At 42.8% G+C, this 24,604-nt stretch overlaps 1 protein-coding gene across 9 annotated transcripts in view; it reads right to left on the bottom strand.

Annotated features, from left to right (window-relative positions):
• The window catches only part of AOPEP (aminopeptidase O (putative)), a 408,083-nt gene that overhangs the window by 300,199 nt on the left and 83,280 nt on the right, over positions 1 to 24,604 (bottom strand). For all 9 annotated transcript variants that reach the window (XR_001369118.3, XR_012904729.1, XM_025177850.2 and 6 more), the window contains 3 exons: positions 18,100 to 18,266; positions 8,294 to 8,450; positions 5,706 to 5,954 (listed from right to left, as the gene is read on the bottom strand). Coding sequence is in view for 7 of the 9 variants with exons in the window: in XM_025177850.2 (XP_025033635.2) it covers positions 5,706 to 5,954; positions 8,294 to 8,450; positions 18,100 to 18,266 (573 nt within the window). In the remaining 2 variants the exon portion in view is untranslated. The remainder of the gene's footprint in view (positions 1 to 5,705; positions 5,955 to 8,293; positions 8,451 to 18,099; positions 18,267 to 24,604) is intronic.

The following is a 24,604-nucleotide window of genomic DNA, read 5'->3' as shown; positions in this document are numbered from 1 at the left end:
AGGCTGGTGTCCAAATCCAAGAGGCCCTGAGGGAGAGAGTCTCAGAAGGAGCCCACTGACTCTCCCCAAGGCCTCCCCCATGGAGGGTTTGGCCTTGTCCACCCCTACCTGTCCCACCACTACCCTCACCCTCTTCCCATAAAGAATACATACACACCCGTTTTTCTTTGTACACAGACATTAGTTTTTTATTAGAAACGCTATCAGTAAAGAAAATGTGCTGTTTAAAAAAAATTCTCTGTGTACTGTTCAAATGTGTAAAGGTAAATCTTTCACTCAAAAATAAAGATTTTGTTATATAACTGAAATGATCTTTAACTGGGGTGAGGGGTTAAAGGTCTGAAATACTGGAAGAGGTGGGGGGCTCAAGTAGGCCACTGCTTCCCTGATCACAGGATCCTGCCACCTTCCTGTGTCCTGGCATCGCCACAGCCTTGGGATCAGGTGGAGAGAGACCTAGTCCTGGCCTGGGCACGAGGGGGGTGGGGGGGCAGCTGTTGGGCCTGTGAGGGCTCAGGAGCTGGAGGGGCTGGGGAAGAAGGGGGGCTGGGGGAGCGGTGCCCATGACAGGAGCAGGCAAGGTGAAGAGCTCCCTCATTGTAGCACCGATGTCAGTGCACTGTTGGACCAGCTCGTCCAGCAGCCTGGTGCTCCACTCGGCCTCTGCCTGCGTCCTTTGCTGGAGGGTCCTGTTGAGGTCCTGCAGGGCCACAACGTGGTCCCTCAGCAGGTCCGTGTACACACGCCAGTGCCTGCGGGTGCCACGGGTCCGGAATAATGGTGGAGCAGGTGTGGTGCTCCCCTGTTGGGTAGAGGGGTCTGGCATCAGAGGAAAAGAGGAGGAGACAATCACTGTCTGTATGCACCCCTGCTTTCCCCGAGGGCATGCCGTGGCTCTAAGGGGCTGTCCTTTGGGCAGCGGCCTGTAAGCCTCACAGGGGCCCCACGGTGACAATGGGGCTAGCTAACCCCCCACACTGACAACCTGTCCATGTGTAGTGATCCCTCAAAAGCACTCACCTGATGTTCCCTCCCTGATGTACACAGATGTCTGGGAGGCCTCTGGGGTCTGGGTCCCTGCTGCCTCCGCCTCCTCCTCCTCCTCTTGGTGCAGCTCTCCTGCCTGGTCTTCCTCCCTCAGGATGGTCGGTTCATGATGTGGTCGGGTAACCCGGACTCCACCAAACGCAGTGGAGTCTGGGCTTCCCCACCGCCCAGGATCTGCTCCAACTCCTCATAGTGAGGGCAGGTCTCGGGGGCTGTCCCGGAGCGGGAGCTCTGATCCCGGGCCCTGCATATCCCTGCCGCAGCTCCTTTACCTTGGCCCTGACTTGTGCCGTGGTGTGGGGGTGAAGCCCTTTGGTGGCCAGTCGCTCATAAATGTCTGCATTCCTGTGGCATGTTTGCAAGGCTTCTTCCTGGGACCAGAGCTCCAGGAGGTTTTTTATTTCTGGCCCTGACGAGGCTGGTGCCCGCCTTTTGGTGCCCCGGGGTGGGTCCTCGTCTCTATCCCGAGAAGGGCCAGAGGGCCTTGAGGCTGGGACATGGCTGTCATAGCTGGCATGGGTGCTCTGGCTAGCTGCTGAACAGCAAGGCCTGTCTGGGTGCCTGTGCTTTAAGAGGCTGTGGCCAGGAACCACAGGGGTGCTGTACCTGTAAAGGCTAGACTGCACACCAGAGCTTCTTCCTGGAGGCCTTTTTTGTTGACAGAACTGGCTCCATGCGTCCACACACACCTTTTGTTAACAGATCTCTGTTGACAAAGGCGTTCTTCCTTGTAAAAGGAGGTTTACCGCTGTCGACAAAACTGCCGCGTTCTGACGACAGAATGCAGCGGTAGTGTAGACACAGGTATAGTTTTGTCGACAAAAGGCCACTTTAGTTGACAAAACCCTGTAGTGTAGATGCACACAAAGTGAGCACTATTATAGCTATATGTTGAATATACCGAACATGACCCAAATAACCATAGATAGTTTTGCAATAGACTAGCCCAAAGGCATACATGGCATTGGACACACTGATTTCCTCAAGGATATTATCAGGTGTACAAAAGCATCTTAAGGCTTTGATACATAACGTTCCTTCTTTTGGGCCTGTACCTCTCTCCTTTCTTTCCTTCACTTTATATAGTGCATGCATTCTTTCCTTTATATTGTGGTTTTCAACCTTTTTTCCTTTGCAGACCCCTAAATTTTTGAATAGAGATGTGGACACTCTTGGAAATTCAACCTACCTTCAATTATAAATGTTCTATGCTCTTGGTAAGGCATTTGATACAGTGTGAGAAAGAGTGCTAAACTGAGGGCTTCTATGGTAACAACACTTCTGGGTTTTGACCTGTAGGAGGGGGGTATTCACATACTTTTGATAGATAGAAAAATGATATGCCTTAATTTTCACCTTTCATGGACTCCTTACACATAGTTTGCAGACCAAGGTGTCCCGGTACCACAGGTTGAATATGATTACACTACAGTACCTACTAGGGTTAAATGTTAAAATGCATTTATTTAGGTAAATGTGTAACCACTGAAAATATCAGCAGTTAGCAATTTACATGCGTTGAGAGGTGGAAAGCTGGCTCCCAGCATGTACCAGCTCCCGCTTTCCTCCCCGCCCCTCTGCTCCTCCCCCCCCCCCCCCCCCCCCCACTGCCTCTGACATGTTCACATCCCTAGTTCCAATGATCATGGTTCTTGTCATACAGCTAAGCAGGAAGGTAGTCTCATCTACGGCCACAGTGATGATCCAGCATCACTCTGTTGCAAACCACAAATACCAACTTTTGGAAACTATGAGCTACACTTAACAGCTCTTTTAGTTCTATGTGGGTAAGAAACTGGCAGCCCGGAAACCACATCTGGCCCCAAAATCATTTTATTTGATACTTTAGTGAGAGCTAACAGACTGAAGAGGAGAGCTGGGCCCAAACTTGTGAGACAGGAGATGCTGCTTTGGGGTAAGTTTAGAACAATCTCTCAGGGCCTCATCCCCTAAGTATCATACCTATAGAGTGCCAAAGGGGTTTCAGTGGACTTTGCACCCCTCTACTACCATTAAGTTGCCCATCTTGGTCTAAGTAGTAAATGTACTATAAGCACTCCTGAAACAGAGTCAAATGTGTGTCACTATCCACAAGATGTCAAGAATTATTTTCTAGAAGGCACACTGCAATGGACAACAGGATACACAAGGGCTATCATCCAAGTAATAATAGGTAAAAAGTCCAATAAAACCACACCTAAAAAGACATTACATTTACCTGACAGAACAAATAGAGATAATTAAATTCTTAAACTTTATCTTCCATTTTTTAAAAATATATTTATAAAACAGAGGAAAAATCTATACAATGAGCTAATCAATATCACATGCAGGCTAAATTTCTCTCTCTCTCTTTCCTTCCCCACACAATGAGATCAAAATTAAACAAACATTCTCTCCCTTTTTCACACATAAATTGGAAATGATTATTGTCCAGGGGCTGGTTTAAAAGTTGTTCTAATCATGCTTAGCCAACAACAGACCCTTTGAATCTCAGTGGCTGGTTGAAATTGCTAGAGCACAACAACAACCTGGACACACTTGCTGCTCCAAGCCATACCCCTATATATCTGTAATTATGTACTTTGTCTTTATATTGGTCCAAAAGCTTCTAGGACACTGTCATCAATATACAAATCGTAGCTGATCTTTAACTGTTTGCAAATAATGCCTACTTACCAATTTAAGCAGACTTTAGGAAACGTAAAGGTAAAAGAACATATTCCTCATTTGTATGATAGCTAAACACTTAACCCTAATTGTAGATGTAATCACAATACTTAATTTTAAAATGTCCATGAATTCCATAAATAATAGCTTATATCTGTCTTTATAGTTTGCCCCCCCCTTTATTTTTAGGATTACTAGTTTTGACCAGATAAACACAAATCACAAAAAGCTTTATAAATCAGTTTTCAAGTATGTCCTTGTTTTTAAAAGAAATAATGGGAAAAATTAGAGCTGTCAAGAGATTAAAAAAATTAATCACAATTAATCATGAGATTAATAAATTAAATCACGATCAATCGCACAATTAATCATGTGCGTATCCCCTTTGAAATGCTGCAGTGGCGTTTCAAAGGGGCAGCACCGTGGAAGCCTGGGATCAACTGGAGTCCCCAGCTGATCCCGGCTCCATGCAGAGCTGCCCCTTAGAAACGCCACTACCATGGCATTTCAAAGGGGCAGCGGCAGTGCTGCAAGAGCCTGGGATCAGCTGGAGTCTTCAGCTTATCCTGAGCTCCACATTGGACTGCCCCTTTGAAATGCCATGGCGGCGTTTCTAAGGGACAGCACTGCATGGAGCCTGGGATCAGCTGGAGTCCCCAGCTGATCCCAGCTCTGTGCAGCACTGCCCCTTGGAAATGCCGCCCCGGCATTTCAAAGGGTCAGCGCCGTGGGAGCCCGGGATGAGCTGGAGTCCCTGGCTGATCCCGAGCTGTGTTGAGCTGCCCCTTTGAAATGCCAAGGCAACATTTCAAAGGGGCGGCACCGCACAATTGACTCCAGATGCTGTCCCTTTGAAACACAGTGTGGCATTTCAAAGGGGCAGCACTGCCCAGAGCCTGGGGTCAGCTGGGGACTCCTGGTGGTGGTTCAAAGGGGCAGCACTGCAGAAACACCTGCAATTAACATGTTAAAAATATTAACATGTTAATTGTGCTTTGCGTTAATCACAGGTATTAACACACGTTAATTGAAAAATATTACCAGAAAAAAACACCTAAAATGACAGACGCAGGAAAAGTATAGAAATGAACGGGAAAGAGAAATAAACTTTCATTTGGATAATGGGGAAAAATTCAGAGGCAAATGCACAATGAGCTTATATTTCTCTTACCAGTTTCCTATTAAAGTGCAAGATCATAACAAGAGATGTAAATAAACTGTCACCACATGAAGCAAAATTACAGCTATATCATCAGTTCAGTGAGAGTAGTAAAACAAGCTAGTACTAATGGAAAGCTGGCATTGCTAGTTACTAGATAAAAGAAGTCTAGCTGCTGCTATTCACACTAACTCCACCAGTGCAACCATGGAAGTTTTGCTATCATTTGGTCTAATAGGCTACAAAATATATATGTATGCCATACCTTGGCCAATCAGACGGAATAAGTTTGGGTATGTCTGTGCAAACTGAAGTTTTCAATTTTCAAACCATTACAGGCTGACCATACCAGAGGTGTATCCTTCAATGTCTAAAAGGGGAGCAGCCGGTTCATGACTAAGGGTGAGTACTTTGCGCATGCCATCTGAGAACAGCACAGATGTCAAAGGCATATGTGGCAATGAAGGGTACTTCTACACAGCTCACAGAAGTGAACCCACCAGTCTGGGCTGACAGACTCTAGTGCTTTAAAAATAGCTGTCCATACAATGTTTTGACACTGTGGCTTGGGCTGAAGCCTTGGCTCTAAAGGCTAAGGAACCTGAAAGCAATGACTGCACAGCTGTTTTTAGAGAGCTATGGTAAACCCCATTAGCTCAAGTCTGTTGACCCAGGAGGCTCTATTCCATGGGCTGCACAGACATATCCCAACTTATCTCATCTGACTGGCAGAGACAACAAGGAGCAGCATACAACAGTGAAAAGATTAGGCAACATAAGAAGTTCTAAACAGAAAAACAAAATAATTATATTAGAGAAGTTTCTGTACCTGGCCATTCCCAGACTTGAAAAGTTGGAAGGGACTATCAACACATCAAGCCTGGAAAAAGGATGGGTACCCAATGTAGCGTGAGCAGCTGACAGGCACTGAGGAATCAGCTCAAGAATGATCTCTGCACAACGATCCCTCAGGCACAATGGAGCAAAGACTCGGTGAGGAATGACTAGCTGAGAACTGGCAGCAGGATTTTGGAAACGGCAAGGATATTCCACGTGTCCACAGCTCCCTCCAATCAACCTGACAACACCAATATAATGGTTTAGTTGGACTTTACAAATACATGTAGTTGAATGTGTGTGCAGGAGGTGAGGAATTTCTGCAAACATCAGGGGGATAAAACTATTGATAGGTCATACACAAAGCTTGATCCTTTGTATTCTCACACTGTTCATATACGTGCAGCAGTGTAAAAACACTGGCAAAATTATTATTGATATGCTTGGGTAGAATTGATTTGGCCACTCCAATCTAAAATAGATGACAGTAGCAACATGTTTTACAGACAGACAGACAGACAGACAGACAAAAGAACACTTATTCAAAATGCAGTCACTATTCAAGACAAAACTATGTGTATGTTTGCGTTTCATCAAAAAATAAATACAGAAAACGAAATGGACAAGAACAAATTATAGGATAAAGCTCAAACTGAAGGAAAGAGAGTTTTTTAGCTAAATATTTTTAAATACTTAAATATTTAATCAGGTAATAAAAACAGGATTTACTTTTATCACAGAAATCAGAGATCTGATGACTGAAAGATGATCAAGTTTTAAACTAAAAATTCTTCAGGACAAACAATAAAAAACTATTCCTACTTCACAAAAAAAGCAGGTTTCAATTCAGTCATGGCACTGCAAGCATTTGCAGGAACCACATCAAGACCAAATCTGTACCAGCATTACCTCTGAAGGGTGTTTCCCCTTGGAGGTAGGATTTGGGAGAAAGTACATTTCCTAAATATTGAGTCAGACACTCTTAAGAGAAGTTACCTGTCCAAACAAATTCACATCAAAGAGAAATCAGCTTCATATTTTTTTCACCTGCTAACTCCTATTGTGCACAACACAAACCCTCTCTTGGGTTTCCAGTAGCAATTTTTTTGTGGCTGATTTATTGTAAGCACTTGGACTAATAGTATTTGTAGGATTAGGCTCCAAACTATTGCTGTTCTATAGGCTATGATTACTTTCACTGAATTGATCCCATTTAGCTACCTAAGGGTACATCTACATTGTACGGCTATTTCGGGATACTCCACATCTACACAAGCTGCCCATTATTTTAAAATAGTTTTCAAAATTTCAAAATATTTCAGCATCCTGGTAACCCTCATTCCACGAGGGTTAAGGGATGTCTCGAAATAGCACATTATTTTGAAATTTGGCTCTGTGTAGATGCACCAAATTTCAAAATAAGCTATTTCTAAATAGATTTGAAATAAGATACACAATTTGCTTAGCACAAATTGCGTATTTTATTTCGAGTTTAAGGTGCTGGGTAGTTGCACCATAAGTTAATAACAACGAAGTAACAACACCTGACCTTTACATAAGGCCTTTTACCTGAAAGAAATAGACCTTAAATCATTTCAAAGATTATCTACACAAAGAAAGCTCACTCACCATTGAAATACAGCAGAATGCAAGCAAAGCAATCAAAGTTATATAACATTTTTCAAAGGATGCTACAGAATGACAATCTTTTAATTCTACTTGGTTAATTTACATAGGTAAGAGCCTAATTAATAAAGTTGAAATTAGACATAACTAATGATATATTTTACTGTCACAATCACCAACAGCTACAAATCCTATACTAAAGCATTATATATTACAGCAGAATGTACAATGTAATATAATTACAGAATGTGCATTTCTGTAGAGGAAATATACATCATAGATTACAAATATATAAATATACAATGATCTCTAAAATGTATCCAAATGCATAAACATTTCAAAGTTTTAAACAGTATTTTTTCTCACTTTTGTGCAAAAAAAGAGAAAGGCTCCATCTCTAAAATTTTCCCCAGAAGTGCTAGTAGAAGTAACAAAGCACTGACCCAACAGGAAAGCTTAACTTAGGAGTCCCTTATGAAATCATCCTTTTATCCTCAATATGTAGAGCCTGATTAACACTATTTAAGCAGTGACATCTTTACAATCCAAATGGAAATTGAAATGGAACCAAAACAGCTTGAGTGACTGACAAAGCAAGCAAGAGACTTCTTATTAAGTTTCGAACTGAATAAAAAGAGAAAGGATTTGAGGATTTTGCAAAGCAGATGGTTATAAATGAAAGGATAATGTGCAGAGTTTAAAAATTCTGTTAACTAGGTTGAATACATTGTACATAGAAACTAATTGCTATGTTCCATGAACCTAAGCTACACACATAAACAACACACCTTTGCCCATCCTTTGCCTGTGGACTTACTTCCCTAAGATTTCTTTCTGCTCTGATTAGACATGTTCTGCAATGGTTTCTGCTAAGATGACTCACTTTGATGTTTCACAGAATAAATGAAACGTTCACTCAATTTTTTATTTTTTAGTAATACCCTAATCACCAACCTGAGATCAGCCTTTGAAAGCAGAAAGGAAAACTCCTTGTTTGTCCAGATGTCAGCTGTGCAGGATTGCTTTTTAACTTCAGTCCAACTCCCAATAGCAATTGTGAAGGTCGATGCTGGCATTGGCATGGTCACATAATAGTACCAACTTAAGAGACCTATGAATAAAAAAACACCAAACATCACTTATCTTCTAGGTTAGAGAACAATTTCCCAGAATACGCACTTTGAGTTTCAATGCACTTGAGATTTTGAGCCAAATTGCTCCTTCTACCTATCCACTTTTTTTTGTTCAAGAAGGAAATGTAACTTGTTTTTATTCAGTCACATGTTTTACTACATGATAGTTGTACCTTACTTACTTTGGAGATTGAAAGAAACATTAGCAAACAGTTTAGACTTAAACAACTTATATTCATGCTGCTATTCTCAGATCCTAAGCATCTACAAAAAATTAAATCCAAGGGAAAGCCAAGTCTATAAGCACTTAAAGCAGGGGTGGCCAACCCATTCCAGGCAAAGAGCAAGGTAACAGTGGATCCAGTGCAAAGAGCCAAGGCAAAGTTGGCAATCAAAAAAAAAAAGCCTCTAAATGCCCCTTTAAGAAAATGTATTTAGAGGCTTTTTGGTCATATCAGGCTCCCGCCGGCTGATGCCATCTTTAATGGCTGCGCCAGATGGTTCCCCTGCCCCGGAGAGCACAGGGAGCTGGGAGAAAAGAACCATTTTCAGGGGTGCGGGGGTGGCTTTATGAGCCATGATACCATCTAGATGTTTCATCAGTCTTTAAGTATTTCCTGACTCTTTGTGTTGTTTGCTAATTAATGGTTCTTATCTGCCCCCTTTGACTATCTAGTCTTTAGGTACTTATAGACTCGGCTTTCCCTTGATATATTTTTTACCCAATGCTTTTTCTTGTCCCCCCCCCTTTCCAAATTTTCCCTTCTTCCAGCCCCCCTTCCATCTCCCCTATTTATTTTGGTCCTAGACATCCAACACTCCAGTCTTGTGAAGAAGTGGGCTATGCCCATGAAAGCTCATGATATCATTTACATGTTTTGTTATTCTATAAAGTGCTACCAGACTATTTGTTGTTTTTTCAGTTTACCTATACAGACTAACTTGGCTACCCCTTGAAGCTTCTATTTCAAAATAGTTATTTCAGAAGTTATTATTTCAAAATAAGTTATTTTGAAATAATTTCCTAGTGAAGACATGCCCTGAGGTGCTTCAGGACCACTGTTGGTTTTTTGGGTTCTTTTCCCTTGTTATACTCTGACTCCCTTATTCTCAGTGTTTTCCCTTCTCCAGCTTCCTTTTGTTGGTTCCTCTCTCACTCCAAAGCTTTCATGTGGCTCTCTTGGAAACACCACCACCTATAGGGGAAGCAAAAGCAATGCATATGAACTCAGCATAAGGCTTCCTCCTTGTAATGCAAGGAACACTACATATCACTTGAAACACTTTTGTGCTATGTGAGGGCTCGGGGGCAGGACAAGGAAAATAGCTGGTGTTTCTTGCAGAAAATGGAGAAACAGTATATACCCCTCAATTTTTATGCTCTTTCTGGGCTTTGGTATACGCTAGTTTAATGCAGCTAGATATCTATTTTGAGGGTCTTTGTTTCTATATCGTCAACCCCTATGATTTCCCTGTTGATGAAACAAACAGCTACAGGGTTTTTCAAAAGGGCTTTGATGGCTGTACGTAGAATGCCAGTGCTCTACGGACATCCAGGGTATGGAGAGCTTCTTATTTATTGTCCTTTGCGGGTTAGGAAAAAAAACAGGTAAGTACTGTATATGGGTTCGTTGCAGTGGAACATGGTAGGTGTTTTGGGTAGGAATTTGGGATGAGTCCTAAGTGTGACTTTATCCTTATGAAAAATAGTGTATGGTGGATACACCATTAAGGCTGCTATTTTGCCAACACGCCTTGTGGAGGTGATTGCCACAAGGAAAGCTACTTTCATTGACAAGTGTAATAGTGAACAGGTGGCAAGAGGCTCAAAGGGTTTACCCATGAGCACCTTTAGTACCAAGTTCAAGTTCCATGCTGGGATTGGATCCCTATATGGAGGAAACATGTTGTGTAAACCCCATATGAAGCGTTTGGCTGATGGATGTGTGAAGAATGAGTTTCCTTGTACAGGAGCGTTTATAGCAGAAATGGAAGCAAGGTACACCCTGATGGTACTCATGGAGAGGCCCGCATTTATGTAGTTCTAACAAGTATTGTAAAATGTGTGATATGCCCATATGGAGTGGTTCATGATTGTGAACTGTACATCAGCCCGTGAACCTTTTCCATTTTTGACCATATGTCTTTCTTGTTGCAGGTCATCTGGAATTTGTGAGGACGAGCTGTACCGCTTCCAGAAAGGCCCTTTCCATGGGATTCAACAAACAAGCATCCACGCCTGGAGGTGTAACTTGTGTATGGCCAGATGGGGAATTTGACCATTTTGTTGTATCAGCAAAACCCTGACTGGTGGGAATCGATGCGGGGACCGAATGCTTATCCGTAACAGGTACCACGTTTGCCTGGGCCAATTGGGTGCTCTGAGTATTACTCTGGCCCGGTCTTGCTTGATCTTGAGAATCACTCTCTGTATAAGTGGAAAAGGCATATGCCAGGTGTGTGTGCCATTCTATATTGAAGGCATCCCCCAAAGAGGTGGGACCTATGCCCGCTCTGCAGCAGTACTGTGGGCAGTGATCATTCTTGTGTGTTGCAAATAGGTCCACCATCGGGAATCCCCATTTCCTGAAGAGGTGAGTGTGCACTGATTGGTTTATTTCCCACTCGTGGTTTTGTGGGAATTGTCTGCTTAGATTGTCTGCTAAGGTAGTGTCTTTGTCTGGCTGCTATCAGGTGTGTGTTTCGTGGGACAGACCATTCTCAGAAGCATACTGCCTCCTGGCATACGTGATATGAGCGTACTCCTCCCTGTCTGTTGATGTAATACCTCATAGAGATGTTGTTTGTGCCGTTTTGTTTCGAATTAGAGGAAAAAAGTGAATGCAGGCATTTCTTACGGCCCTTAACTCCAGTCATTTTATATGGTACTTGGTCTCATCTTGTGTCCATTGACCCTGTACGAGCCCTCAAATAGGAAGTCCTATACAGTGGTTTGAACCTCTCTCGGAAAGTCTGAGAGCTGAAGCTACGATGCCCTCCTCATCACCACAGCCGAGGCTAAAAATCTGGCTGCTGTGTCTGCCGAGTCTAGGGCAGCGTGTAGAGCTGTGTGTGCTATAAATGTATCATCTTTAATGTTTGCTTAATTGTTCTGCCTTTGTGTCTGGAATGGAATCAATAAAGGTTTGTCAAATATCTGGTGTGTATACTTTGCTTAGAACGCAGTGTAATTAGCTATTCTAATCTGTAGGCTTACTGATGAGTAGGCCTTCTTTCCCATCATATCCAGCCGCTTCCAATCCCTATAATTGGGAGCTGTACATGTATTTTGTTGTCTTCCTCTTTGATTGACCGCTTCTACCACCAGAGAATTCGGTGTTGGATGAGAGAACAAGAATTCTTCTCCCTTGGGAGCTAGGTAATATTTTCTGTCTGCTTTCTTGTAAGTTGGTGAGACTGTGGCTGAGGTGTTCCATATGTTTTTGGCCAGATCCATAAGAGCCTCATTCATGGGGATGGCTAGTTTTGAATGGAGAGATGTTTATAAAATGCTTGTGAGCTTATACTCCACACAAGTCTGTGGAGCATCTGAGAGGGAGATCTCCAGGGCCTCTGCCACTCTATTGAAAAGTTCCTGGAACATTCTAGTATCATCCCGTTGTTGATGGTGGAGGCATTATTGTGTCATCTGGTGACATGGCCAAAGTGTACGTGGGAGGAGAGGAGGGTGGACTGTGTTCTTCCCCCATAATATCTCCATCCTGTTCATCTGTGCCTGAGCTGTTATGTTGTATGGACTGTATGGTTGGTGCCTGGGACCACAGTGTCACAGGTGGATATTGTGCTTGTGTAGATTGTTGTTGTCTGTAGCAAGCCCAAGGGTCTCAAAATGGCCAGTTAGGCATGACTGGTGGTGGTATCCACTGTGGAGGTTGCCATTGCTATGTCTGTTGCAGAGGCTTATGAGGATAATGCCTCAGCGTGAGGTGGTTTATGTATGTCCTCCTCATTGTCACTAAAGCTTGTTGCTACAGAGCTGGCTGGAGTGGCTGAGAGAGTGCCCCGCAGTGTGTGTTAGGGGTACGGTCGGTATCAAATAGGGGAGACCCTGGTACCAAGTGAACTGTCAGTTCAGCTGCTGTTGTGAACTGAGGCAGTGGGAGCGGGACAAGTGGTACAGGAAGGCAGGAAGCATAAGGCTTTAATGGCGGCATTAATGGGAGCGGAGGCTGCATTGACTGAGCTGTTGGTGCCACGTGTTTGAGTGATGCCACATGGAGTATTGCACTCCGGCTCAGTGCTATGTGCAAGCGCTGTTTGATTTGCACCTCAGGTATTGGTGTGGTTTTGCCTACTGGTGTTGACCGGGAGGCTTTGCTCTTTGCTCCTGTCAGAGCTTTGTCTGACGTGCGGCGTATGTGCTTGGGATCTCAGTTATTCTCCTTGCCAGTCCCTTTAGATCACTGCTTATCCAACCCCTTTGAGGCACGTGTGCTTGGGATCTCAGCTATTCTCCTTGCCTGTCCCTTTAGATTGCTGCTTGTCCGACCCTTTTGACTTACCATCTCTAATACTCCTGAAAAAAACCTAGAGATCAAGAGGCTTAAAGAATGCTTTTAATGTATCTTTATCGACTTTATGGAATGTTTGGAATGGAAAAAGTTTTTCACAAAGTATTTACTATGATTTTCAAAAATACTTTCACATCTTATTAAAATGCTTCACTTTGTACGTATATCTGAATGTATCTCTCTCCTATTGGGAAATTTATGATCTTTGTTGTTTGATAGACATACCTGTCCCATCTCTATTTTTAATAATAATGGTATGAACCATATTTTTTTCAAAAATAAGGCCTACAAAAATGTGTATTCAACTGGTGCACACTTCTGCATGTGCTGTTTCCAAATATACAATTGCATACAGAATCAGCTATCCTCTGTATTTAGCCATAAAAACTGCACATAAAAAAATGTAAGTAAGTAATTACCTGGGAGCACTGGTCTTCATTTTAAAACTGTTGCTAAATTATGTCTGTTGTTTTTGTTGCTGTCTGTTATTCATTTAAACAATCGTTTAAAAAAGTATATCCAGCTAAATTTAAAGTCTATTAATTTTAGACTGTCTACATGCAAATCAAAATGCTCAAATCCAAGAAGTGGTATTTACTTTACACTGTATTTTAGAACTTTGCTAATAAATTCTAAGCCAATTTATTTATTTTAATTTTCCAAAGACTAATCCAGTATATTTCTTTCACTAATAATTCCAGGAAAGCAAGAAATACTGTATTAGAATTTTTAGTAAAAAGGCCAATAGAGAGAAATTACTCATTTTAGTTTCACTGTGCTAATGAAACGAGTGAAAAGTGTGAACTGAGCTCGGAAGACCCAAATGCTCCATTATTGCTGGCTTTGTTGGTGACCATGTGACAGTGGCAATGGTTTTTCCATTACATTTCACTGGACTGAGGTAAAAAAACAGGAATAACTATTGTTACCTCTCTCTTCATGCAGAATTGTTTTCTTATAATGAAATTTACTGCAGGCTAGAGGACCTCATAGGGCTATATACTTCACCCATATGCCATGTAATTGTCATAATTATCTCTATCATTAATATCAACAGCTTCAGAGGAGTAGCTGAGTTAGTCTGTAACTGGAAAAACTTAAAAAACACTAATAGTACATATTTTGTTCATCTTTAATGTGCTACTAGACTATTTTTTGTTTTATTAATATCAGCATTACTAATACTACTATTTTAATATTAATTTAATATGAATTATTGTTTCCGATGTTATGAATTAATACTATTTATTATTTGTATTCCTGGTTGAGTTTAGAAATCACAATCAAGAATGATGGCCCCATCCCAGGCATTGTTTAGAGAGAAAAAAATGGCAAACATTATGCCCCACACATTTTAGGTTAAGAGCTAATCAAAACAGATGGAAAATGCAGATGACCAGGGGAGTAGAAGATGAAAAGGTGACAGTAATATAAGCATGCGTATGTCTTAAATCATGTGTAGTACTTTAATGTGGCCACCCTATATTGGGGTAAATTTCATACATGCAGAGGATTTTCAAATTTTGGAGATCAGAGTCACTGCGCAGATGGCAAAGGTAAAATTTTAACATTTACAAGTGCTTGAAATGAGCTGTACTGTTAGCATGTCCTGTATTATTACCTCAAAACTACCGCTAGATACAACTTCTATGAAAATATGCAGTGCATATGAAATTAGTCATACCAGACAGGACTAAATTCTGCCCTTAGTTACATACAAAAGTCTTTGAATATTTCTGGGGTCATTTTGGGATGAGAATGTAGTACCATCTTAACCTTATGTTAGATGCTAATGACTACAAACCTGGACCTTGCTGACTCATGTAACTAGTTACTACTCACAGTCTTCAGGGACAGCTAACAGAGAGAGTCTAGGACAGCCGTGGCCAACCCGCAGCTCGCAAGCCACATGAGGCTCTTCCGCCCCGAGGTACAGCTTGCAAAGCTGCCCCTGCGGCTCGTAAAGCTGCCCCTGCACCTCCAAAAAATGGCCGTCTCCTCCCGGCTTCCTGTGCTGACCTGGGCAGAGGAGCCATCTTGTGTGGCCATTAAAGATGAAGAATTAGGGATGGCATTGGCCATCGGGAGCCTGCTGTGGCCAAAAAGCCTCTAAATGCATTTTCTTAAAGGGGCAGAGCTTTTTTTGTGTGTGTGTGCTCGACCAAATGTGACCAGGGCTCCTTTTAAAGGGCAAAAGGAGTAGTCCCCCTTTTTTTTTCCTTGATAACTTTGCCCGGGGTCTTCACGCTGGATCCACTGATATCTTGGCTCTTTGCCCAGAATGGGTTGGCCACCCCTGGCCTAGGAGAACAAAAGGTCCATCGCTGGTCTCCTCTAAGATGCGATCCAATGAAAGCTTTGGCTCATACACAGTTGAAAACATTACCCAGTCTTTCTAAAAATGTCTTATTGCTTATAATGTAAGTAGGGACTGAATTACTGCTTGCTATCAGCCAGCTAAAAGGAGAGAGCTGCCCTGGCGGTGGGTATGCTCACTCCAATTGTTTAGCCCTGCAAGATAATTAACTGTTAACTGTTGATATGTAAATACAGCTCATGCCAGGAGGGGGAAGGAATCCGAGGTGTGGTTATGTAAATCCAATTCAGCCAGGGCTGATGGAGGATTAGTTGTGGAATGGAATGTGATGTATTGTAACTAATTTGAGCTGTTGTGGGGGTCACAAATCACGCTACTCCTAAATGTGGGAAGTGTAAAATATGACACCAGTGCTTGCAGGAGAGAAACCATCATTGTAAGAGGTCTCAGATGAACAAGCCTCCCCCTTCCAGAGTTCAGTGTATGAAGCTGGGGGGAAAGGGCTTGACTCAGCCTGCTCATGCCTGCCAGGTGTGAGCTGTAAGACTGGTTCGACCTGCCTCTTTCCCCCCTGTCTTAAGGGTAGACCTAAAGCAGACTCCAGCAGGAGTCTTTTTGCTAGTCCAGTGGGAGCTGGAATCTTTTGCCAGCCGAGATGGTGACTAAAGAGTTGAAATCACTAAGAGCTGAATTCACTGGTTTGGCCTGGAGCCAGACTCCGTGCAGCAGCAGAGCGGCTGGTGGGAGCAACAGGCGGGCGGCCAGTAGGAGCGGCGGCAGGCGGCCAGCAGAGCGGCTGGCGGGAGCAACCAGCAGCCGGCCAGCAGGAGTGGCGTCAGGCGGCCAGTAGGGAGGCTGGAGGGAGTAACCAGCGGGCATCCGGTAGGAACGGTGGCAGGCGGAGCAAGCAGACCACAGGAGCAGCCCAAAGGTGGTGTAGCCTCAGACTCAAGGAGTGGCGTCATCAGGGTGATGTGTCAGGGTCTGCACCGACTGGACAGAGCAGTAAGTGGGGCGTTTGAAGTGGGGTACGGAGAAAGTTTGGGTAAGTGAATGGAACCCTTACCTTGTTGGACTAGCAAGCCTAAGAGGCAAAAGACAATGCTCAATCCTTTTTGAGCTGGGACGGTCACTCGTGGGGGGCGGTTATGAACTCTGTTTGTGGTATTTTCCCAAGTTAATGCCATGTGACCTCCCTTTCTCTCTCTTTTATTAAAAGTTTCTTTCTACACTCAGACTCTGTGCTTGCGAATGGGGAAGCATTGCCTCTCTGAGGCATCCAGGGGTGTGAATTTCCCAGGCTACTGGGTGGGGGCTCAAGCTGGTTCTGTGTGGGATGGACCCCTAAATATTGAACCCGGCCCTGGTTGCTGCCAGCCCTACCCAGCAGAGGGGTTACACTAAGTAAAAAGGTGCTATGTCCAATGCTCTTTTTGACCTCCCATACTTTCTAGAGCCTCCTAAAAGAAGACTCTGATACACCACAAAACTAAGAATTCAGAAGAGGACTTGGAGATAATTATGACTCTGAATCTTCCCTGAAAGATCTAACTTTTTCTATCAGCATGGAGCAAAACAACAGCTCCTCATCCTTGTAAACCCAGCTGTGAACTTCAGATGGATGGAACATCCACTGGGCTGGAACTTTCAAACAAAAATCTAAGGTATGAAATGTAAGGATCTCATATCTGTATCTTTGCCTCCACAAGAAGGGCAATATTTAAATCTTGTCTTCTTTCTAAAGCAGCAAAAGAACCAGTTACACTAGCGGGATTAAAAGGACAGTCCCTGAAACCCAAGTTTCAAAAAACCTTAGAATATACATTCCACTAGGGAGGAAAATAGCATACAAAAGTCAACTGATGTTACATTCCAAATAATTATTGAAACAAAGTAGGCCTAACTAGGAAGAGGAAAAACAAGACCAACAATTAAAGAGCTAAGAAAGCTAAGATAATAAAGAAGTTTTAACTTACTGTTAAGTCAAAAAACTCTGCATACTTGGGTGCCTACATCTGGGTTAGGTGCCTAACTTGAGGCATTCAAATTTGAAAATACTGACCTTAAGAGTCTGAAAAGAAAGCTCAGAACTAGTCCTGGGAAAATAAGCTTTGTGCACTCACGCATGGCAGCACCTTCAATTTGCTTCTCTCTTCACTTTGTGCATAGAGGCTGCAAAGAAGTGTAGCAAAAACAAAGGGAAGACAGCAGCCAAGCCATACTTTGCATAACTCTAACCAGGCAGGCAAAAGTACTGGGAGCCACTGCACTGGTCCCAAAAGAAGTGGAAATAAAAATCTTTCATGGACAGTTGACACCAAACTGATATCATCAACTCATTTCACATTGTTCACCAAGCAGATCCAATAAGAAGTAATGACCTTCAGTCACTATCAGCCTGGGCTAAACTAAACTGGCAACCTCAAATCAAAAGTCTATTTGCTCTTATCAATCCCTTCAGCAGTCTGTGGTCTGATCTGCCAAATATTTAGCTGTAGATTACTGAAACTAAGCTAGTTAGTTAACTGTGTGAAATTTATACCTGGAAAAAAACCAGAAACCAGTATATTTCCGTGAATGAAGTACCACATGAGAAATTAGAACACCTAGGTATTCATCTCAGCTGCATAGTCTTGGGCAGGTCACTTGACCTCCTTGTACCTTAATTTCCCTCTGTGTAAAATGGACTTAGTTACACACCCATCTTTGTAAACTGGTTTCAGGCTCTTTACTAGCATAATTGTGTACAACATATGATTAGGAAGGTATATACTGCACCTTCTTGAAGTTGTGCTGGTTCCGCTGTATTTTCACCACTCGTTAAGACTACAAAGCAAGAAGGTGTTCGTACTGTGGTTTGCCATGTTGACATGGCAACTGGTGGTTCCTGACATGGAAAAAGGGCCCTGTTGTTTATTGGCGACCCAACCGTATAAACACATGGCCTATAGGAAAGGGAAAAAAGATACAAACAAGAGTGACATCATTATTACTGTTAAACATGCAATAGTGAAGGCTGGGTAGACCATCCCATTATAAACAGAAATTCAAACCTACTCGCTGGTTTTCAAATCTCACTATTTCTGGGTTTCAACCTAACATTATATGAATCAACAAAGATACCAAACCTTGAAGTTTTGCTTTTCTACATCCTAACTAATTAATTTATAAGAGGCATAAGAGAAAAAATGGCATAGATATTCCTATATCCCTTGCTTATGCCAGGACCTTTGGACTTCAGGCAATAACTCTCCAGCCACCAGGAACTGTGAACCCAAATGACCCATTTGCAAATTTTAAAACAACCACTTTTGTTTTGCCAACTCTCACTATTTTATTATGAATCTCACGAATTGTTGACATTTTTCTTTAAACACCAGATACTAGAACCAAATAACTATGTGAGAAACTCAGTTTTGAACTACGAAAGAAAAGAGAACTAAATTTACAAAGCTCAGAATCACAGAGAAAAGCTTGAAAACGTGATTAAAGTGGGCCCTAAATGATGCCAGAAATAAAAGAACCCATGTTTTTAAATCTCATTATTTTAAAGCAAATCTCAATTTTGGAAGATTAATACATAATTTTTAAATGCTAGAGATTTATAATATCAGTGTCATATGTAATTTACATAATAATTTGAAAAATGACCAAATCCTGTAGAAAACTATTAGTTTGCAATGGTGCCACCACATCTTTTGCAAAGCCATTGTAGTTCCCCAATACACTGAATTCATTAACTGAATTCCTTCCCAAAGCCAAACCCTTACTGCACAGAGGGAATGAACAGAAGCTGTCAGCTGCATGGCTGTACAGATGAAAGATTTTCTGAGGCTACTATTGATCTTTTTTCTTATACATGTCATGTTCTTTTTGATGGGACATAGACCTAATAGATTCTGATTTACTAAGGGAGATTTAACCTGAGGGAACAAACCCCAGAGTGAGAGGAATTCTTCAAGAAGCTTTTACAGCCTACTGCCTTTTACTCCCATCTTCTAATCTTTTCAGAGGCAGCAGCAGCCCCACGCTTCATCTTGCTTTTCAAAAAGGCACAGTCACTAGCCCTATTTCCCTAATCCACAATCTCACACACCCTCCAAAACATCACAAGCAGATGAGGCTAAAAGGGGTATCAGACTGGCATCCTGCAGCTTATAGCGTAGGATCCTATTGCCACTTTGGTGCCATCCCCACACACACACATATGAATAAGCTGTGCCCCATTGTGCTAGGCACTGTAAAAACACATAGTAAGAATAAGACTCTGGTCCAAAGAATGTATAATCTAAATATACAAAACAGACAAAGGGTGGAAGAAAAAAAGTACAGAGAAGGAAATGGGCCTGCTCAAGGTCAAAATACAAAATAGCATATAATGCATATGCAATCTCTAATTTTCAGATATCTTTACCTTCATTTTTAAAGTATTTTATGTTTTAAATAAATATAATTACCCAGTTACATACAATTATATCCGACACAAAGGAAAGTCCAAAAGTTGGAGAATGGATATAGCATTTGGCAAACCCAGAACTTCCACTTTTTCATAACTGTTTTAATGCTATTTTTGTTCATATATACCGATTAACTTATAATTCCTAAACCAAATTTCTTTAAATATGTCAAAGTCTGCCATGAAAATAGCAACAGATTATACAGAGCCCTATTAAATTTGAGCAGGAACATCAGAACAACAGTTATATCAGCTTCTAATTAGATATTCATATATTCATGGCATGATCACCTGGAGATTAGCTGATTGACAAGTTGGCACTAGCTGAGGTGTCAGCTAACACTGAACTGTCTCAGTCTGTCAGTGAGGGGAGAGGTTAGAAGATTTACAAAAAGGAAAACTCTGCCATGATTTACTCAAAAATATTTTTCTTCTTTCAATGGAATTTTTAACCTGTTCTATTCTCATTTTTAGAAAAACAAAGTTAAACATTATTGGGTTCCTTCTATTCCTCCTAATCACATTTTACTTTTATTTGCTATTTATTTTTTCATATTTAACATAAGTATGTCCCCTGCTGACCCCAGGCTCCATGCTGTGCTTCTGATTTGAAATGCTGCACAGAGTCAGGACTCCCCAGCTGATCCTGGGCTCCCCATGGCATTTCAGCGGAACCCAGGAGTCCCCAGCTGAGCTCGGGCTCCACAGCGCCACTTTGAAATGCCACCTCAGCATTTCAAAGGGGCATCGCCATACAGCTGAGCCGGGGATCAGCTGTGCAGCACTGCCCTTTGAACGCTGCTTCCGCATTTCAAAGGTGCAGCCCCGCACAGCTGAGTCTGGGCTCAGCTGTGCGGCGCTACCCCTTTGAAGTATACCCTTTCCCCCTCCCTTTGCTGCCTCTATCTGACAGAGGCACTGGGGTGTGTGTGTGGGGGGGGAATTGATTAGTTGACTAGTCCTTAACATCCTTCAGATAGTCGAATAGTCCTTAAAATCCTTAATTTAACATATATCAGAGACACGTTAAAATGTCAAATAGTGATAGAGATACCACCATGGTGTTCACTTTTTTTGGATTGTATCACTTTGGTATATATGGTTGTGCCAATTTTCTTCCACATATTGATCTGAAGAAGTGGGTCTGGCCCACGAAAGCTCATCACCTAATAAACCATCTTGTTAGTCTTTAAAGTGCTGCATAGTCTTGTCTTTTGTTTCATATTAAAATGTCAGCAGTGTGTTGGTGCTACACAGTTACAGTGCATTTTGTAGCTTGCAGAATTCCCCACATTAGGTTAGGGATCCTCAGTGCTAGAAGATGAGTGGAGGAGAAATATAGAATTGCTCCCTGAAATGAAGGTTCTGCACATCCCCTTTACACCACCAGGGAATTGTTGGGTCAACTGCCATCTACACAGGATATGTCATATGATGTCAATGTTAAATAACCATCAGTTCCAGACTGCTATTATCAGACTGTAGGGGATCACTCGTGTCCGTGCCCCCAACTCCCAGGAAATACACCCTTCCAGACGTGCTGGGTGTCTTATGGTTTATTAAGTTACATACAATATTCGCAGCGTGCTCGGTTGCCCTCCACTCGCTGGGGAAGGGGGTCCGGGCCCACCCTCGCTCCGAACCCCGACCCAGGGCCCTAAGGTCAGGACGCTTGTCCTTACCTAGCAGAGGGGGTCGAGACCCCTAAACTCCCCTGCTCTCGGGCTCCACGCCACCGCCCTGGGCCACTTCTTCCCCAGCCACGAGCTCATGCTAGTCTGGGGTCCCTGGGTTAAAACTCACCCAGGGCCTCCAGTGTCTGGATCCGTCTGGTCCCTGCTGCGGCGCTCCCACTCCACGGGGATCCGTCCCTTCCTCCAGTCCGGAGTCCATTTTTAAAGTCCCCACTGGTCGCGGGGGGATGACACTCCCCCCGGCACCATCACCCTGCGCCGGTCTCAGGCGTCGCACCGGTGACGTCACTATGGACGTCCTCCCAGCCGGCCTCCCCTCTCTGCGTGTGCGTTCCCTCGTATCGCTGCCCCTCCGGGGCACCGCCGCTCCCCGCCCGGAGCTTTCCGCGGCTTCTCGCCCCAGCGCGGTGCAGGCTCCGCTTCCCCGGCTCCGCGGGGATGCGGGCATTTTAGGGGGGGCGGGGCCGCCCCGCCACACAGACACAGATACTTTTCAATTACTATTGCCACAGCTAGTTAAAGACATGGCAATTCTCCCTTCTGTCCTCCTCCCCAGGTCCCTATCCTCTCTGTATCTCTCTCCTTCCTTTCTTAACATTCTGTATACAGATCCTGTATCCATAACAGTTACAAGTCACCCCCATACTTGGCCACTCTTTTCTTCATAATTCATAGCAATGTGTATGATTCAGCTTGTCCCACTCCTATCACAAGTAGAGGGAGTTACAGAACAGAAGAGAGATAAGCAGTAGAGAAGGTCCAGTTCTCTGTGTCTCCTACTGTGGTATTACCACAGAGACTAAAGATGCATCTACACTGCACCATTATTTCGGAATAATTAGCATTATTCCAAAAAAACAATGCAAGTGTCTACACAGCAATTCTGTTATTTTGAAATAATATCGTAATAATGGGTGGCTTATTCTGAGTTCTGTAAACCTCATTCCATGCGGAATAACTCCTCTTCTGAAATAGCTATTTTGAAATAGCTGCAGTGTGAACACTCCCCACTGCTGCTATTTTGAAATAGCTCCTCACCAGAGCCATTCTAAGTAATTTCTCCCCAGTGCTTCCGGGGGATGTAAATTGCAATCACACACCCACATCAGGGGAGCCTGACTTGGACTAAATTTGAGGGTTCCCTGTAGTGTGGATGCTCTATTTTGAAATAAGCTATTTCGGAATAACTATTCCGGAATAGCTTATTTCGAAATAAGCGTGAAGTGTAGACATAACCTATGTAATTATGGCCTAATGGTCCCTACAAAATATAAAGGACCTTAGGTCTGAAATAGAGATAATGGAAGAAACATGTAGAGGGTGACTCACAATGGCCAACTTTATGTTTGCTAGATCTTCAAACCGCTATGTGTTTAGAAAGTTTGGACTATGGGCTCCAACCCATTCAGATTCTGCTTCCAGAAGAAAGTGGGCAATAGCAATTGTGGAGGGAATCAGTCTCAGAGTTACTTGGACTCTGGCAGTTCTAGCCAGTCACTAATCTTGCTTGTGTGCAAGACTACCCTGGTCACTGCATTCTCTTTTTTGCGGTAATGAGCAGGAAATTATCCTAGAGATGTTCAAAAAGTGGCAACCGATTTTCATGAAAACATTTCTCAAGGTGTTTGAAATTGACACATTTTTCATTTTAAAAATATTTTTTATATTTTATTTCCCCAGTTTTAAAAATGATCAAAACACTGTGAAGTCCAAAAACTTTCAGCACAGAATCAGAGCAAGCTTTTTAATCTAATTTGACCTTCTTCCTCTCCACAAATCCATTTTACCTCTTTCTCTTCCCCTCCCCTTCTTTCTTTGGGAATTAATGGCTCAGTGGCTGAATGACTCTCTTGTTAGATACCCACAATGAACAGATCTAGGCAATGAACAATTAGCTAGATTAGACAGATTTGAAGATGGCCACTTACCCGATAAGAGACTGCCTCTAATATTGGATTTGAGAGTTATCATCGAAAGCATGAGGCACTTTTGATACAAACTCAACTTTGGACTCAGTGTCTTATAGTTTTAGGTGAGCACTGCCTCCATGTAAAGACCTCTCAACAGTCCTGGGTTTTGCAGGACAGGGTCGCTTTGACCTACAAAATCCCAACTCAGCTGAAACCACTACTGTTCTGCAGGCCTCGCTGGGCTCATCTACCCAGCATGGGCCTTGAAAAAAAGTACTGCCAGGCATATACAGTTGCAACATCACTCACTCAAATCTGCTTCTCCCCTACATCATGGTGACTGGGCCAAATCTGAGTGGCATTGTGACCAGCGCTCCAAGAGCAAAGCCAAGTCATCCCCATGAGACAGGAAATGCAAAGCTGCCTCTATGGAATAAGTGCAATGCAAGCTCGCTTTGTGACCCCCACGGGGCAGACCCTCTCCTGCTTTATCAACCTGAAAATATTAGGAGTTTTTAACTTGGAATAAGATAATAAATGTCACATATATAATAAATCTGAAACTGCTTCCTGACTATTTAATGGTCAAATAATAATATTTCCTGAAATAGGTTACCTACAGGGGTGTGTCTAGACTACAGGGTTTTGTCGGCAAAAGTGGCCTTTTGTCAACAAAACTATACCTGCGTCTACACTACCACCGCGGTCTGTCAACATAATATCAACAGAACTCAGCAGTTTTGTTGACGGCAGTAAACCTCATTCTACGAGGAATAACGCCTTTTGTCGACAGAGTTCTGTCGACAGAAGGCATTATTGCATCTAAACTATCCTTTGTGTCTACACTCTCATGTTGAAAAAGCAGCTTGCTTTGTCAACATAAATGGATGTAGTCTAGACGCTCTTTGTTGACAGAAGCTTTGTCAACAGTATCTGTCGACAAAGCCTCTGTCGACAAAAGCCTGTAGTCTAAACATACCCCAGGTGTCTAAAATATTAAAATTAGCAGTGGAACAAAGTCCTTTTGCTGCAAATGCCTGAAGAGTGAAAAATAGTCATTGGCCTGGGTCTGCAGTTCCTACAAGGTAATCTGCTGGACTATGGATGTTGCTGGACCAGGGAGTCCCGATTAAGGGAGGTTCAGCCTGTACTGAAAAATCTAGACAGGGTTCAAAATTAATTTGATGAAAGATTCAAAGACTTTCAAAGGGACAGAAATTTGT

Source organism: Pelodiscus sinensis, chromosome 6 (assembly GCF_049634645.1).
Source record: "Pelodiscus sinensis isolate JC-2024 chromosome 6, ASM4963464v1, whole genome shotgun sequence".
In the NCBI taxonomy this organism is placed as follows: domain Eukaryota; kingdom Metazoa; phylum Chordata; order Testudines; family Trionychidae; genus Pelodiscus; species Pelodiscus sinensis.
The sequence above is the reverse complement of the archived record's forward strand: the minus strand, read 5'-3'. Positions and strand labels throughout refer to the sequence as shown.